This window comes from Lampetra fluviatilis, chromosome 54 (genome assembly GCF_964198595.1).
Source record: "Lampetra fluviatilis chromosome 54, kcLamFluv1.1, whole genome shotgun sequence".
NCBI classification, from domain to species: domain Eukaryota; kingdom Metazoa; phylum Chordata; class Hyperoartia; order Petromyzontiformes; family Petromyzontidae; genus Lampetra; species Lampetra fluviatilis.
Window position 1 is genome coordinate 6,207,963 of NC_136328.1, and position 17,084 is coordinate 6,225,046.

The 17,084-nt window shown below is 44.7% G+C and overlaps 2 protein-coding genes across 2 annotated transcripts in view; both read left to right on the forward strand.

The window, feature by feature from the left end:
- LOC144949659 (rhophilin-2-like) overlaps nucleotides 1-4,340 on the forward strand; it is a 67,362-nt gene extending 63,022 nt beyond the window's left edge. Inside the window, exon 15 of the mRNA XM_078879646.1 lies at nucleotides 1,468-4,340. Within this exon, the coding sequence (XP_078735772.1) occupies nucleotides 1,468-1,680 (213 nt within the window). The 3' untranslated portion in view covers nucleotides 1,681-4,340. The remainder of the gene's footprint in view (nucleotides 1-1,467) is intronic.
- The window catches only part of LOC144949526 (centrosomal protein of 89 kDa-like), a 92,348-nt gene continuing 78,701 nt past the window's right edge, over nucleotides 3,438-17,084 (forward strand). Inside the window, exons 1-2 of the mRNA XM_078879452.1 lie at nucleotides 3,438-3,466; nucleotides 14,414-14,456. Of these exons, the coding sequence (XP_078735578.1) occupies nucleotides 3,438-3,466; nucleotides 14,414-14,456 (72 nt within the window). The remainder of the gene's footprint in view (nucleotides 3,467-14,413; nucleotides 14,457-17,084) is intronic.

Genomic DNA, 17,084 nt, shown 5'->3' on the forward strand with positions numbered 1-17,084 from the left:
CGAACAGCACTTGCCCGCAACGGTTTGTTTCGGGCTATACAGGGGCGGATCTTTTATCTTTGTTTACGTATAAACCCGGCCTTAGACGGGCACCTGGTGCGGTGTGTAAACATCATCGCTGGGGAGACAAAGGCGGCCGGGCAGGCGTTGGTGCTGTCCACTCGCACGTTCGCCGTGCCGGTCTTATTCGGCGCTCGCTAACAACACTTGCCCCAACAGTCTGGTGAAGGCTATATGGGGCGTCTTTGTATGTGTGTTTTGAGCAACACACACACATACAGTGGCGAGCGATGATTTTGATTGCCAGTGAGTTTGATTCCCACTAACGGTAAACATCGGTGACAAATATCAGCACTGGTCCTTGGACTTTCCCCGGAGGTCTCCAATCGGCCTTTAAGGAGAACCTGGTGCACCGTGTAAATATCATCATTGGGGAGACAAAGGCGGGTGGGCGGGCAGGCGTAGTGCTGGCCACCCCCCCCCCCCCTCGTGCGCCACAGTGCCGGCCTTCATAGGTGCTACTCACTTAGCAGCACTTGCCCCGACAGTCTGGTAAAGGCTACACGGGGCATCTTTGCCTTTGTAAATCTCATGGCCTTGTATTTATGTCCTGTTGACTCAAGCAACCATTAATTTCACTCCTTGCGTTATTTACAACCGCCCTTTGCTCTCGCGATATTTTTTTTTTACACATCAACACTTTTATTATTATTTTTGGTGGCGGGCGTGGGGGGGGGGGACTATTTATGACTATCAATGTTCTGAGGAAACGCATATAAAATGCTCATAAATGTATAATCGTAGGCCGCGTTCGATGGGGGGTGGATGTCTCTCTTCGTCAGTGTTATGTCAACGCATTTTATTGGAGCAAGAGAATTGGTTTCTTTTGGCCCAGTCCACAGGCTTTGAGACACGCACAAATACAAAGAACCCCCCCCCCCCCCCCCCGTATGTAGCCTGCACCGGTTGTTGCGGCAAGTTCTGTTAGTGAGCACCTATTAAGGCTGACGCGACGAGCGAGGTAGTTGTGTGGATAGCACCACGACCGACCACCTTTGTCTCCGCAGCGCTGATGTTAACACCACACCAGGTATTACTCATTTATGGATGGACCTAGGGGAGGCCCAGTGCAGATTCTGATATCGCTAGCCACTGATGTTAACCATGGCCAGGAATTGAACAGAGGTCATTGGGTTCATAGGCAAGTGTGCGAACCACTGTCATACCACTCCCCGCCATGTGCAGCGGTGGCTTTTTCTGCTGGCAGTGACCTTGGCAAGAAATTGCAGGGCTGCACCTTTTACCTTTTTTAGCTTCACAAAACTTCGCTGCGCTGTGAAAACAATAATCGTTTCTCGTGGCTGGGCCGCTTCCTCGGACTGACATCGGCTCCTTTCCGGCGCCGTTCGATGATTGCCGACCTCTGACCCCGCCCGTGTTTTTCCCACCGCCGCCGGTCATCTTCAGGAGCAGCGGCGGATCGACAGCAGCCCCAGGCCGCTCGCAACGGGCACCATCACGGGCGCGTCGACGCTGACGAGCGGCGAGCGGGTTCGCGGGCGCAAGACCCTGCGCGACAAGGTGTCGTCGCTCTTCGGGCGCAAGAAGAGCCGCCCAAAGAGTGTGCCCGGCACGCTGAGCAGCATGTTCGACAGCACCAAGGACTGGCGCGGGTACTGACGCGCGCGGGTCGACCCGTGGCGCCGGACGAGCCGTCGGAAAAAACGAACCGATTTCTTACGCGCCTGTCGCCTGCAGAGCGTGAATGTCGACCGCTTAGGATTGTTGCGGAATTGCATGCGAACGATGTTACTTTGTGCCTTGAGGATGACGGAGATGGCGAGACTGTGGGCGAGATGATGGTAAAAAAAAAAGCAATAAAAACGAGATGATGACGGGACGGGGACGCGGTACGGGGAGGAGGGGTGGTGGCGAAGAATCGTTTTTTGTATCGATTTTTTTGAGCACGAGTTGCAACAATTGATCGAATCGCTGGGTCGGTGAATTGTTGTGCGTCAACCGAACAGCCTTGGTTGCTGTGCAGGCAGTGGCAACTGCACACGGCTCGGGTGCCGCTAGGGTTCCACGGCCGACAATCCGCCATTAGTCCACCCCTTTTTTGCCACCTTAAGTCTACCATTCGACAGGGGGTCTCGAACTTGAACGGCGTGCGTGCCAGTGTAGGCCGCACGTATGCGACGGCGTTCCGTGATATTATTTAACAGCGGATTGGACGGCCTGCAAAGCTAGACTGCGGAAACCACCCTCCCCCCCTCCATAGGGACTTGATGTACCGGATCTGTGCCGGGTCTGTTCCCTTTGTCGTTTGAATTCTGGGTCTTCACTCTGTGGTAATGCCACAAGGTGGCCCTTGTTGCTACCGGCAGCGCCGTTCAATGAATAAATAAAGCGTCAAAATCCGACGTTCGTTTCTCGGTCACGTGATAAAAACTCATTTGTCTTTCTCAGAAACTCGAAGTTTTATACCTTCAAACGAGATGACTCCTTTTTCTTAAAGAAAAGAAACTTTAAAAACGAATACAAAATAATATTGTTATTATTATATGAATTGTTGCTGTTTTAATATATTTTTTTAAATGTCATGTAAAAAAAGGTTGGGAGGGGGTGGAAAAAAGAACGCGCCGAACGCAATCGCTCTCGTGGTATGGTTTTGTCTGTGGTCGACGGCTGTAACTGATCGATTGCGGTCACAACTTTGAAGGCGATGACCGTGGCACCGGCATGTTTTTTTGTCGGAGCTTTAAGATGCCTTCACCGTGCTCGCACTCACGGATTCTTCACACGACTGCGGTTGTGTTTGTACCGATAGATTGACACGATCGGCAGCGTTTGTATGCGTGGTCAACCTGCTGTTTACTTGCATTAATCTTTTTCTTTCTTTCAAATGTCCATGTTATTTATTGATTGCATTTGTTAAGGCGCTGGTGCAGGACCCTTCAAAAGACATTTGACTGTTCATTAAAGCAAAAGTGGCCTTGGGCAGGGACGTCGTGGCTCAGAAGAGAGACGATGGCCGGTGGTCAAGGTTGAGGACAGAGTGGCAGCCAAAGGAGGGAGCACTGCCCAGGAGGCATCGATCGTGGAGATGAAGCTATGAAATGGGCTCGTGTGTAGGATCCAGACAGATTTTTGGAAGATGATGATGGCTTGGTAGGAGGCCTTCATGTAGCAGTGGATAGATCATAGCTGATAATGATGATTACTAGATTAGAGGGAAGTGTGCCCAGTGTGTCTTGATGGTCGTGGCATCTAAACTGAAACTAAAATTTACCATGAATTAAACCTGTTCCTTTAATTGCCTAGGAAAGTCCCCTCTGAGTCCAATTCAATTCTTTTTCAGGAGGGGTCCTGCACTGGTACGTTTGTAGAATTAATTTAAAATGAGAGTTTAGCTTCATGTGGGAGGAAATCGGAGCATGCAGAGGAAACGCACCACGAGCAAGGCGTGAGACACGCACCGTTTGCATCCTTCGCTTGCCCCTTGCGGAGCCACATGCCTACAACAACTTGGCACGCTCCGGTCGTATCTCATCCAAATCCGTGACCAGGCTCAACGCCTTCCGGTCTGACAAGATCTGATGAGCGGGAGGGCACTTGCCTGATCTCGCTGGATCTCAGAAGCTAAGCTTCTGAGCCTGGTTAGTATTTTGGATGTGAGACCAACCTGCCAATACAGGTGGTAATATGGCTTGAACTATTATGCAGTGTCCAGAATGTAGCAGCACTCTTTTTAACAAGAGTCCGGAACAGAGCACGGGCAATTTAAAATAAATAAAAAAGAGGGATGGTGGTGGGGGCACGGAAATTCCAGCGGACGAAAGCCCGAGGTGCGGTGTTCACGGGGCAAGGGGAAAGGGGGGAGAGGAGGTGGGCTCACCTACGCCACTACGAACGTAGGGACAGCGGACGGGACCATGGATTTGGTTTTTTGGGGGGGAAGGGAAGGTCAAGGGGGAAAAAAAGAAAAGAGCGGTGGGAGTGGGGGCAGATTCTTGAATATTTCAGTTTTACCCCCTTGTATGCATGGTGCGGTTTTCTTTTGAATTCCTCCCACACGAGACCAAAGATTAATCAATTGCATTGGCCAAACATTCAATTGTTTTGTGGAAAAGGGTATTGAGACTTGGTGAAGCATTCCAGGGTAAGTATGGGTATTTTTTTTTACTTTGACCGCATCACTTCTATCTAGGGTTGCCACCTGTCCTGGTTTTCCGAGGATTGTTCTCTATTTGAGGTGAAATCTGGAAGTCTTCCTGTGACTACACTATGGGAACCTCATTTGCCAGTAAAAATATGATAATTGGTTCTTTACCCTTCTATCTGTCAGTTTTGTTGCCAGATAGAAGGGTAAAGAACCAATTATCTTCCTGTGACATTAATAATACACCACTCAAAACACGATATTTACCTGGAGTTCTACCCTCTCCTATGATTGTGTGATATTATTTTTTATCATATGTCCCGATTATTGGTACCAAAAAGGTGCCAACCTTACTTTCACGTCTGGTTCTATCCTGGGTTTAGCCTGTGGCCTTGTAACCTATGCTCATATAAAGCCTACACAAGGCCCTGAATAGAATATTAAGGTGGTCCCCATCAGAATTTTTCTGAGAACCATCCCTGTAAACTCCGGGAGCCTTAATTGTACCAAATTTAACCAATGCATTTGCTCAGGCCCTCGGGAAAATGGCATGGGTGTTTTCAGCCCTCTTTGACTGTACCTTAAGCTTCAATAAAAAATGCCCTTGTGTTGCTAAGGAACAAAACATATATTCGGATGGGATTTTTAAAATTGCAAACTAACACATTCCTGCGGAGGGAGCTGGTAGGAACGTTGGGTTGCTTGGTCAATGGCCAGGGTCAACGGCGGGGTGGTGTATTCCGCAAATATGGCCGACTGTGAGGGCGGGCACAAGCCGGCGTGAGTAGGTTAAACGTTGAGTTTTATAAGGGCACCACGGGGTGAACAGCCCATCCCCACCCAGCCCCTGCCAGCCCCTCCCCACCCATTTTTGGATGCAGGACGGACAGACACAATAATCCCCTATGGACTGTATAATTGCCTTTGTATTTTGAGCCACACATGTAGAGGCAAGTTTGGTTTAAACTGTATAATGGAAATGATGTGTTTTTTTTCCATATTATATAGAACCATTTCTCAAGTCGCCTTTCAATTATATTTAAACATTTGTGATGACAATGTGGTGCATTTACACACGGTGAAATTAAATCTTTACTTTTTATATTTAAAAAAATATACAAAACATATGCTAAATAAATTCTAGATTTATATTAACCCCAAAGTTTATCTTTCAGCAAAGTTAATTGACTGTACTCAATGTTTGCCTTAAAGTATAACCTGTTTTGCACTTATTGGCTTTTGGGTTAATGGTTTAACAAATGTATATTCTGTAAAAAAAAAATCCTAGTTTTACGTCATTTGCTCACAGTATTGTATGTATGGTACCTTTTTAAGTAGCTCCTTGCTGTGACATTGTGCAACATTTTCACGGTGTGTTTTGTAAGAATTATATCTAGATATCGTATATACGTTTTTTATTATTATTATGATTTCTGATACAAAAAAATCTATTCATGAGCAGTCTTTCTTTAATTCAATGTGGCCAAATTTAAATTTTTAGAGATGCTGCCGTAGTGTGATGGTTGACACGGTGGACTTGTAATCCAGAGTCCGCTGGTTCCATCTCCTGAAACAATCCTGCGAGTTTCTTAAACCCCCCGCCACTGTCCACCCAGCAGTATAAATTAATATACCACGGTTAGTTAATTGGTAAGTCGTGTGTATGTGGTGGTGGGATAGGTTGTGGGTACTCCCACTTCTTACACGATGCTTGTCCAGCCTGGAAGAAGAGGCCAAGACTGGCAAGGGGCCTTCCAAAACTTCCTCTCGTTGGAGGCCCTGGTTGCCAGCATTGGCATGAGCAAGACTTTTAAGGGCTGTGCCTTTATTATGTCTTTACTTGACATGTAATGCCAACAATATCTGTCTAAATCAGATTTTTTTCTTAATATTTCATCCCCAGCTAATATAGTAGCTTAATTTCAATGATCAACGCTATCGAGAACTTCTTACCTTTATATTATACTGTTTTGCAATGTATACTACTCGCTTCCTTCATGTGAAGAAATATGGCTTTTGGATCTCTCCCTAATTTACGAAGAGCATTAGAGAATACCGAGGCGAAATGAAATTATTAAATTTGGTCACTTCACTTTGCCGCCCTTCATTAAAGAAATATGGAGGCATAATACCGTAAAGTTAATGACATATATAAAGTGGTACGTTATGAAAGAAATTACCTCGCGGTCGAATTAGTTCTACAAGAGACAAGGTAGGAGTGAGAAAATGTTTTAGGAGCAGAATATTCAACGTGCACCTCGAGTGGCACGAATTACAATTCTGAATTTGACTCAATACCCTGCCTTACATTGCCCGTCATGGTACGTCAACGCTAACTGCTTAAAAATGAGCTAAACTTTTTGCGAATTAAGACGTTTTGCTCCACCGTTCTCAAAACAGACCCAATCGACCAAATTCCTACCCAATATCCCCCCCCCCACCCCCCAGAATTTTCTCTATTTTTATTTAATTATTCGAAACGCACACTGCAATAAGTATAACCAGTAAAAACAAAGTTTTTCACTATAAATCCTTTATATGCGTGGCGGCTAGAGTCCTCTCGTCCTCTGGCTTGAGATGGCTGCCACCTATGGGTCAGATGATTGTCTGGCAGCATTAAACAATTGGTAATTAAATATTCTTTTTTTCCCCTAAACAGTGTAACATTTTGGACATTTTTTTTCACGAACATTGATTGTCACGCACAACGAGTCTGTGTGCAAAATGTCAGCTCGATTGGATCACGGGAAGTGGGTTAAAAAACGACCGAAAGATTTGCACGGTCCTAAGCAAGCAAGCGAACTTAATATAAAGGATTTAAAAATGAGCTAAACTTTTTGTGAATTAAGACGTTTTGCTCCACCGTTCTCAAAACAGACCCAATCGACCAAATCCCTACCCAATACCCCCCCCCACCCCCCAGAATTTTCTCTTATTTTAATTTAATTATTCAAAACGCACACTACAAAAAAAAGGAAAATCTCTTTAACAGCAATGGATTTGTTCTCGTATGCAGCCTCATCCTGTGTGTTCACTTGTCAACGTGTTTCTTTCCGAGCCGGTCTTGATCAATAAAGTGAGCACTGTTCTAAGCACCCGCTGCAATTGAATGTTTTGTTATAAATCACACGTGGGCATGGTCGCAGGCTCATTTGTCCAGAGTTGCTACGGATAATTTGACTTCATGTGACCCTTCTTGGTTCTTTCGGTAAAGTCACGTAGAATGGAAATAATAAAATAATACAAATAAAACATAATAAGATAATTATTTTATTATGTTTTATTTTTATTATTGGAAATAATAAAATAATACAAATACAACATAAGATAATTATTTTATTATGTTTTGTTTTTATTATTGGAAATAATAAAATAATAATAAAATAATTATCGTATCGGGTTTTATTTTTATGTTTTTTATTATTTTATTATTTCCATTCTACGTGACTTCACCGAAAGAACCAAGAAGATGAATCCCTGCAGTCACGAAAGCTTTAAATCGAAATTCATGTGACCCATCCAGTTGCGCAGCATTCGAGTGTGCAGCTGCACTGGGAATCCCACGTGTCGGGGTGTTGGGGGGGAGGGGGCAAGGGCAAGGTACCTGCCCGTGAAGAGTGGCCGGGAAAACTTGGCAAGGGAGAGGGAGGGGCCCACGAGGCAGTGGCGGCTCCTGCAAAATCTCTCAAGGGGGGGGCAAATGTCTGGATGATTGATAAGGATAAGGTCCACCCATGCAATGGATAAATTAACAGCTTAAGCATGTAAAGGCAACTTCACTTCTTTAATATTAATGAAAAATAAAGTGACTCTTACAATACATCTTGTTTGTTTCTATACTCACTATTATTACAATCCACTCAGTTTCTTTTATTAAAGATTCCACTAGGTGGCGACAAATAATATTGTTGACTGAAACGTGCTTACGTATGATGACGTAAGCACGTTAGTGCGAGCCCTCCCGGAAGCCATAGAGAATGCATTGCAGCGCCCGCCGTTCGAAAAAAAACATCTTTGAATGTAAGTCTATGGGACCACACGGGGCGATTCTCAGCCAGAGTGAAATCGCCCAAAAAGAGGCGGTACTCCACAGAACGTGACATGACGCTGATTGGACTATATCCAGAGGCACAGTAACGGCTGAGATTGGTGGTGCGTCGCCCAATCGCCCTAACGAGGTGGCCCAGAAGGCCCTCTTTAATTCGTTGTACACCCATGTCCTACCTTGCTATGCCACTGGACCCACATTTGTCCAAATAACTCAAAATAGACGTTTTATCAGGGGGAGGGAGGGACCCCTAATTTGAGCAAATATTTATTGCATTCTTTTTTTAATAGTTACATTTCCACTGTTCCATTGCAACAGTAATGCATTTTTGGAGAGGGGTGTGGAATGTTGTGTATTTGTGCGTGCGGCCGTGCGGTTGCGCGCTCTGAACCTGGCAAGCTAGTGCGGTGTGTAAACATCACCACTGGGGAGACAAAGGCGGCCGGGCGTGTTGCTGGCCACCCTCCCACTCGTGCACCGTTTCCGGACTTCATAGGTGCTCGCTAACATCACTTGCCCCAACAGCCTGTTGAGGCTGTACGGGGGATCTTTGTTCATGTACGTGGACAATTCACCTGCCACTGGCGTGCAATTGCCTTTTATCTCTGTTATTTTGTAAATTACACTTGCAGCGCGCTACATTGGCTGTCAGCTGTTAGCGCAGGCCTTAATTGCAAGATAGGCTCGCAAGTGGCAATGGGTAAAATCAATTTGATCGCTCAATTTACAACAACAATAACAACTGCAATGTATAAAGCGTCTGAATTCGACATCATATCAAGACTCCTTACGATACCCAGGAAGCATGAAACGTTGGTCCAACAGTTCCAACCACGTGAGAAGGGTGGCTTCATCTTCTTGGTTCTTTCGGTAAAGTCACGTAGAAGGAAAATAATAAAATAATAACACTAAAACATAATAAAATAATTCTCACGACGTTTCGGCCACAACGCAAGCAGCCGTCTTCAGGTGGAGAACAGGTCTGTCAAGTAGACAGAGTCTGAATGGCACGCCCCAGGCTTGGAGCGACTATTTATGCTGGGATGGAGGGGCGAAGAGCGCTTTGACAAAAAAAGGGGGTGGCTTGTTTACCGGGAACGAAAACAATTCCCTTGACTGGATTTTTTGTTTCATCCAGAAATGCCTCGCCGAGACTCAAAGACTCGTTTAGAGAACAATACGTTTAGAGAACAATACGTTTAGAGAACAATACGTTTAGAGAACAATACGACGATAAAAACAATTCTCTATCAGCCTCGATCTATGCAAATTGTGCATTATATACAATACTATAGTCATGTTCAACACAATGCCGAAATCAAATCTCAGGACAAATCAATTCCGGCCACCCAACACAAATGCCGACTGCTGGACTGTCTGGGTTTAACTTAGAAAAAGGTGGCAACCACATTGTCTGCCATCTCTGAGATACAAAACACGACAAAATAGAGCCAGAACCCAGGCCAGATACCTAACTTGCTGTGAACACCTGGGGTGGCATAACTTTTGCGGTTCTAATTCATGTCTGTTGCCAATGGACAGTGAATTATGTGATAACCATTTGAAATCAGTGTAAATTATCAAAAAACACCACTCATCCTTACATACTGCTAAAATGTTTTCTACCTTAGGTGGTACTAATTTCTGCTCTGGCCCTTGAACTAATTTCGTGGGAAGATGAACATATCTCAACATACTCGAAGAGGGGAGAAATGCATGAACACGTGTTGTCTTGAAATGTTTAGTATTCATCATCATCACCAGCAACCACGATTAATCCATTGCTGGATGAAGGCCTCCCTCAAGTGCCTTGTTATGCAACGGACAAAAACCGGGAATTTTGAAGTCCCGGGAAGATTTTCAGATGTCCCAGGACAGAAGCTACGCGAACAAGAGAGCGACCTAGCAACACCAGGCCACGTGTCAACCAGAGGTACGTCGTCCTGCATTGTATCCCATTAGGTGTCGCATTAATGCACTCTGTAGAAGAGGTATAAAGAAACGAAACTATATATCTTCTTGGTTCTTTCGGTAAAGTCACGTAGAAGGGAAGTAATAAAATAATAAAAATAAAACATAATAAAATAATTCTCACGACGTTTCGGCTACAACGCAAGCAGCCGTCCTCAGGTGAAGAATGAAACACCACCAAGCTTGGAGCGTATATTTAAGCTGGGTTGGAGGTGGAAGAAGAGCGCCTTGACAAAATAATTTGCATAGCAAGAGGAATTTAGCATATTTATGGGAAATGCGTAGGAGGTGGGCGGGGGGGTTTCAAAGTCATATTATGCCCATGCATTATGCAGGATTAGCAGCATCAAAGGGAGGGGGTAGGGGGTAGCATTAACAAAGGGAGGGAATGTTAATAGTATGTAGAAGCAACGAAACATGTGAATGGGAGAGCGGTGACAGGAGACCCGCAGCGGAGCAAATAATGCATTCCCTGTGGAGAACACAAGATACACAGTCAATGCCAGTGAGTGGACTGCGGTCTGAAAGTCACCGTAAACTTGAACAACAATCAGTTAAGATCCGAAATGGTTTATTACGTCCTTCCAATGATTGCTGAGCCAGAATCCATCTTCTCGGTTGAAATTTATTTGGCCAGGTAAGGCTATATACAGCTCTTTTTAAGAAGCGACCTGGCCACAATTGACAGCTCAAAGAAGTGGTGAATCATCATGTGGAAATGTGTCGTAGCCAAACACTTTAAACGCACGTTGATGTTAATTGTGGAGCGAAAACACGGAGGACCGGGGGAAATCCACGCGACCACGGGGAGAGAGAGAGAGAAAAACGTGCAAACTTCAAATATAAAGGTGCCAGGGTTGGGATTGAACCCACAACTAAACCCAAAACCCGCCTATCGCCACAAAATGACGGGGACGTCACCACGCCGCCTGTGTCAAGCCAGGTGCACTTTGAGGCCACGTGAAGTGTCGAAGGGCTCGCTGCTGGCAGGAGGTCACGGGACAGAGCCAGGAAAGTGCAGTGGGTCGACCGACCGAGATGACCGGCAGATGCAGCAGCTGTACCCCCTACTGTGCCACCTTGCTGAATTTTATCCGCCCGGCGCTCCACTCGTTGTTGTTAGCCTCGCTCCTCTGCCCTCCGTTGCTGTTGAGAGGGCGACTGCCTCCAACTGCCGAGTAGCAGCAGCGTCCTTCACAAGCCTCCTCCTCCACAGAGCCCAATCTTGACACCGCTGGTACCGCTCATCGGCAAGTCCACTCAGCTCCACATCCTCCCGTACCGCATCAGTTCCATCTAATCTACAGCCCGTGCCGTGGCCCCCCCTCTTTGCGGCCAAACAGAAGCTGCTTGGGCATGCATTGGCTGGGCATGCGGGCTACACGACCCAGCAAACGCTGCCTTTCAAGGATTTGTGAGCTGATAATTGTTTTTTTACCCTTTTATCTGGCAACAAAACTGACACTTTTTTTTAATTACAGCTTTTAAGGAAAGCTGTCTCGGGTGTGGACCAATCAACGTCAAGGACAGTGCATACATTATCAGAGTTATGTTTTTTGTTTGCATTACGACTGCAGGTATTGTGGTCTATGCAAACATGACTCCTTGTAAAAAAAGGTGTCAGTTTTGTTGCCAGATAAAAGGGTAAAAAACCCAATTATCATATTTTTCTACTGGCAAATGAGGTTCCAATGGTGATTTGTGAGCTCCTCGCACAATTCAGCCCGCAAGTTAAACCCAGGATGGATGGTATGCATGCCTGCCTCAAAGATGTTGGCATTGATCAAACATTCCAATGCATTCAAATGCTGTAAATTTACCTGGAAATTACCCCCTTTTCCCTTCTGCTAAAACCTGGCAGGACCCTCTTGAAAGAGAGGATTGAGGCTTTACTGGATGACAAGCAAAATTATGTTATAGGTCAGGGGTCCGAAATCTGCTGGCAGCCGTTTAAAAACAAAATCCACCCTTAAATTTTAAACATCATTTAACGTAAAGAACATTTATTAAACGTGGCAGGGGATTGGGTCACGGTGGAATATCTTGGTGGCAACAAAATGTACAGTCAAGCTATTCGAGACTAACAAATAAACGACATACTACGCCTACTTTGTTTCTTTAAGTCAGAATTTGGTTTTCACCTGCCGTCTACCTGCCTTGTTTGAGTACAAAAGTAGCTTTGTCAAAGACTAAGACAAACAACAATGGTTTCTTCTTCTTTGCAAGGTTGCCGGCCCCTGTTTATAGGCTGTGGTGGGCAGCAGAGGGCAGTGCAGAGAGGGAAAAAACACATCCATTGGTTGGTTGTATAAACGGTGCTCTAGATGTCAATTAAATTGAGATTGTGTCCACGTGTATGTGTGATTGTGTCAACTTGTGTGTGAGGTTGTGTCAACGTGTGTGTGTGTGATTGTGTCAACGTGTGTGTGTGAGATTGTGTCCACGTGTGTGTGTGTGATTGTGTCAACTTGTGTGTGAGGTTGTGTCAACGTGTGTGTGTGGGATTGTGTCAACGTGTGTGTGTGTGTGAGATTGTGTCCACGTGTGTGTGTGTGATTGTGTCAACATGTGTGTGTGAGGTTGTGTCAACGTGTGTGTGTGAGATTGTGTCAACGTGTGTGTGTGAGGTTGTGTCAACGTGTGTGTGTGAGGTTGTGTCAACGTGTGTGTGTGTGGGATTGTGTCCACGTGTGTGTGTGTGATTGTGTCAACGTGTGTGTGTGGGATTGTGTCAACGTGTGTGTGTGTGGGATTGTGTCAACGTGTGTGTGTGTAAATTAACGTGTATGTATTATATACACATGTCTGAATGATTGTGACTGAGAGTGTGTGTGTGTAAAATAGTAGCTTTTGTGTGTGTGAGAGTACATGTCGTTAATTACCGTGGTGTGAATGGGTGTGCAGAGTGTGTAAATGTTTGCATGTAAAAATCCACGTGTGGATGTGTGTGTGAATAGGTGTAAATGTGAGTGTGTAAATGTTTTTGAGTGTGTAAAGTAACGCGTGTGTGTGTGTGTGCTCGCTAACAGCACTTGCCCCAACAGTCTGTTAAGCAGAGGTGTGGACTCGAGTCATGTGACTTGGACTCGAGTCAGACTCGAGTCATGAATTTGATGACTTGCGACTCGACTTGGACTTGCATAACAATGACTTTGTCCCACCTCTGGAAAAAACACATCCATTGGTTGTATAAACGGTGCTCTAGATGTCAATTAAATTGACCACCTGACATGTTTTCCAATTAACATATTAATTTCTAGATCTGAAGTTTTTGTGACTGCAGGGATCCATACTCTGGTTCTTTCGGTAAAGTCACGTAGGTATAAAATAATAATAAATACATTTTATTTTAAGGTGACTTAAAAAAATATGATACGTTTTAGAAAATTAATTGGGTGGGGGGGGTCACAAGACATCTGGACCACCCTGTTACAGTACTGCACGTCCATGTTCCCCCCTAACACCATAACTAGCCTGCACATAGCGTGGTAAGGTCCCTTAGGGGCCTTCCATAAATGACGTCACGCAACAAGGGGGGGGGGGGGTCGGGGGTCAGACATTTGTGACGATGTGTGACGAGGGGGGGGGGGCTGAGAAATGTGACGTCACATAAAAATGCGCAACTTTAAATAAATATAGAATTGTTATAACAACACTCCTACAGCATCAGAGTGCAGCGCCACATTAAATACGCACTGCAATGACAATAGTTTAAAGCGCTTTGAAGCATGTTTTATTTTCAAAATGGAATTTTTTGTTTTTTTGGGGGGGGGGCAGAGCTTTGTGACGTCATATTTGAGGGGGGGTCTGACTTTTTATGACGCCGTGTGACGAGGGGGGGGGTCAAAAAACGTCCAAATCGCGTGACGTCATTTATGGACGTCCCCCTTAATACAACAGTGGATTGTAAATGAGGGTAAAAAATCTTGGTCGTCTGTCTACAGTGTCATTATAACTCAAATAATGTGTCGTATTTTTTAAGTTATGCATTATTATTTACAGTACGTGTACTTTTTAAAGTTTTTTTTATTCGTTTTAAAGTTTTCCCGCCACACCCCCCCCCCCCCAGTAACGCGCGCAGCCATTGGTTGACGAGTCGCGCGCTCGGCCAATCAGCGCCCTCGTTACCGGTGAAGAGCCGAGCCAAAACTTTGTGTAGAACAGATAAGTTACTTTCGTCTTAAAATAACGACAGCAAAACTCAAACTTACGAATGAAGTAGAGACTTAAAGTGACACTTCACAAATGGCTCGGAATAAGGACAAATGGAGCTACGTACGTTGGTTAATTTAAAAAAATTCGGTGTGTGTTGTGAATAGGCCGCGATTTACATAGCAAACTTTTAAAATGATGATTTTAATTTAACGAAAGTATTATTTTAAACACGACCGCGCGATTGCCTACATGTTGTTTAATTCCGTTAAGTGCATGGAAACATTCCCCCATTTGCCTCTTGTCTGTTGTGGAAATAGTTGCGTTTTAAAGTCGGACGGCGTGGCTATTTAAACGGCGGTCGTAAAGTTTTGGGAAGTCGATTACGAGTTAATATTTGCTGGATTTTATTGTCAGCAGTGGTAATTAGTGTGAGTTTTGTGCCCACCGTATCAGCAACTAACCGCTATCTTTGTTCTGTCAAGACGGGTTCAAAGTCTGAGCGGTCGTCGATTCAGCGCTCTGTGTGATGTTGTTGATCATCATCATCTGTTTCGGTAACAGAATCATCACTTCATAGGATCTCCTTTGCCAGTACCAAATTACAATAATAGGGTTTTCCCCTATTTTCATGGGATGGTGCATTGCCTATGGGCTGTACGCCTTTTGGCGTCCTCTGGTCTAACACCGTTTGAGACGAGGCTCAAAAGAAAGATGTTTCTAGTGTGGACCAATCAGTTTCAAGGACAATGCAAATATTACGTGTGTTTTTTGTTTGTATTCTGACCCACAAGCATTGTGGTTAATGTAGACATGCATTCTGACCACAAGCATTGTGGTTAATGCAGACATGATTCCTTGTAAAAGGTTTCAGTTTGGTGGTTTAACATCTTAACACACCTGTTTTGTTGCCAGAAAAAATGGGAAAAACCTATTATCATATTTTGATACTGGCAAAGGAGATCCCATGATGTAGATGCTCACCCCGAGCTCTCAATACTCTCAAAGTGCATTGTCTTTGTGCTGTACGCCTTTTGGCGTCTTCTGGTCTAACACCGTTTGAGACGAGGCTCAAAAGAAAGCTGTCTCTGGTGTGGGCCAGTCGGTTTCAAGGACAATGCAAATATTATGAGAGTGTGTTTTTTGTTTGTATTCTTACCCACAAGCATTGTGGTTAATGCAGACACGATTCCTTGTAAAAGGTTTCAGTTTGGTGTTTTAACACCTTAACACCTGTTTTGTTGCCAGAAAAAAGGGGAAAACCTATTATCAGAATCATCACTTATTTCCCACGTAACTATCTCTGTCGTGAACTCATCCACCGTTACCATCGGTTACACCATCAGCAACCGCATCATCGTCATTATCTTCATCTATATTATTCGTCTGCACCGCTTGGATGGACAGATCATCGTCACAGTAATGAGGAATTTCCACCACTGGTGCAGGACCCGTGGTGGAACGCTCAATACTGTCAGTCACAATGATAAGGGACACTTTAACATAATCAGCAACAACAGCCATTGTCTATCTACTGCTGGATGAAGGCCCCCTACCCACACTGTCGCCACCCCCCCCCCCTTACTTACGGTCCAGTGCTGCTACCAACATTGCCACTTGCATAATTGCAGCGTTAAGTGTCACAGCGTTTAAAAATGTTCTCACAACGTCCTGGTGCTAATTACAGACTGCTGAAATATATTTCTTACTTGAAGCACATGTAACTTTATTTTTTTACTGCAGGAGTCTGATTACCAGTTTTAATTCGCCACACAAACATTTGATTGCAACTGTAAAGCAGCCTCCATCGATGTTCAGCAAATAGATCACATAAAACGTTGCCTCGCGGGTAACTGATGCAAGCCTTTTTTGGTCGTAAAACAGTGATAAGGGCAAAGTCACAATGGGCCCCATGCTACGATTTGAGGCAATTTGTGCTTTGTCTTTGGCCAGGGATTGAGTTACCGCAGCATTTTCCTCCTGTGCCTACAAAGGGGAAAACGTGTCTAGCAAGACGACAATCGTGGATATGGAGTGATGGGATTAATATCACTTGCAGGAGTTGTATGTATGTCAGCAGCACTGCCACTGTGAGGAATAGTGATGGCACAGGGAGGCCTTCATCCAGCAATGGCTCGACAATGGCTTATGCTTATGACAAAGGCCAGGCGTATGGTAATTGATATCCATTTGTCGTTGCCATTTGGATGGTTGGCTGCAAACTTTGCCTTATATACGTGTGACGAGATTGCAATGGGATGCCAGAGAGAAAGTCCGTCACATACGGAGTGATGAAATCAGCTCGTGTGCATTGCGAGTCCATGAAAAATGGCTTCGGCTTTGGAAGGGCTTCAATCAGCAGTTGATAGATCATGGCTGGTGATGATTTCCCATCACTGGGAAGAGCATTAGCACAATTTTTTTTACGCTCGCCAATTTGCAGCCTCGCCCTGTGGTGTTCAATTCACTGTCGCATGAGTAATGATAATTCATCTCGAATTAGACCCTGGCTGGGATGTTTTGCTTGCAAGCTTCTGAAAATTAACCCAGTGCTGTAATGATATATTCCTGAGCGCCACAGTCTTCTAAGTACAGTACTATATTGTTAATTTTACTACATTTTTAAAACAAAACCTTTATATGAAGCCCATTGAGATGTACTGTGTTTTTAAGTGAAACCTGGGAATATTGATTGTGCCAAAGCTATTGAAATTAAAATTACTGTTGCATGGTGAAATATGGTCAAATATC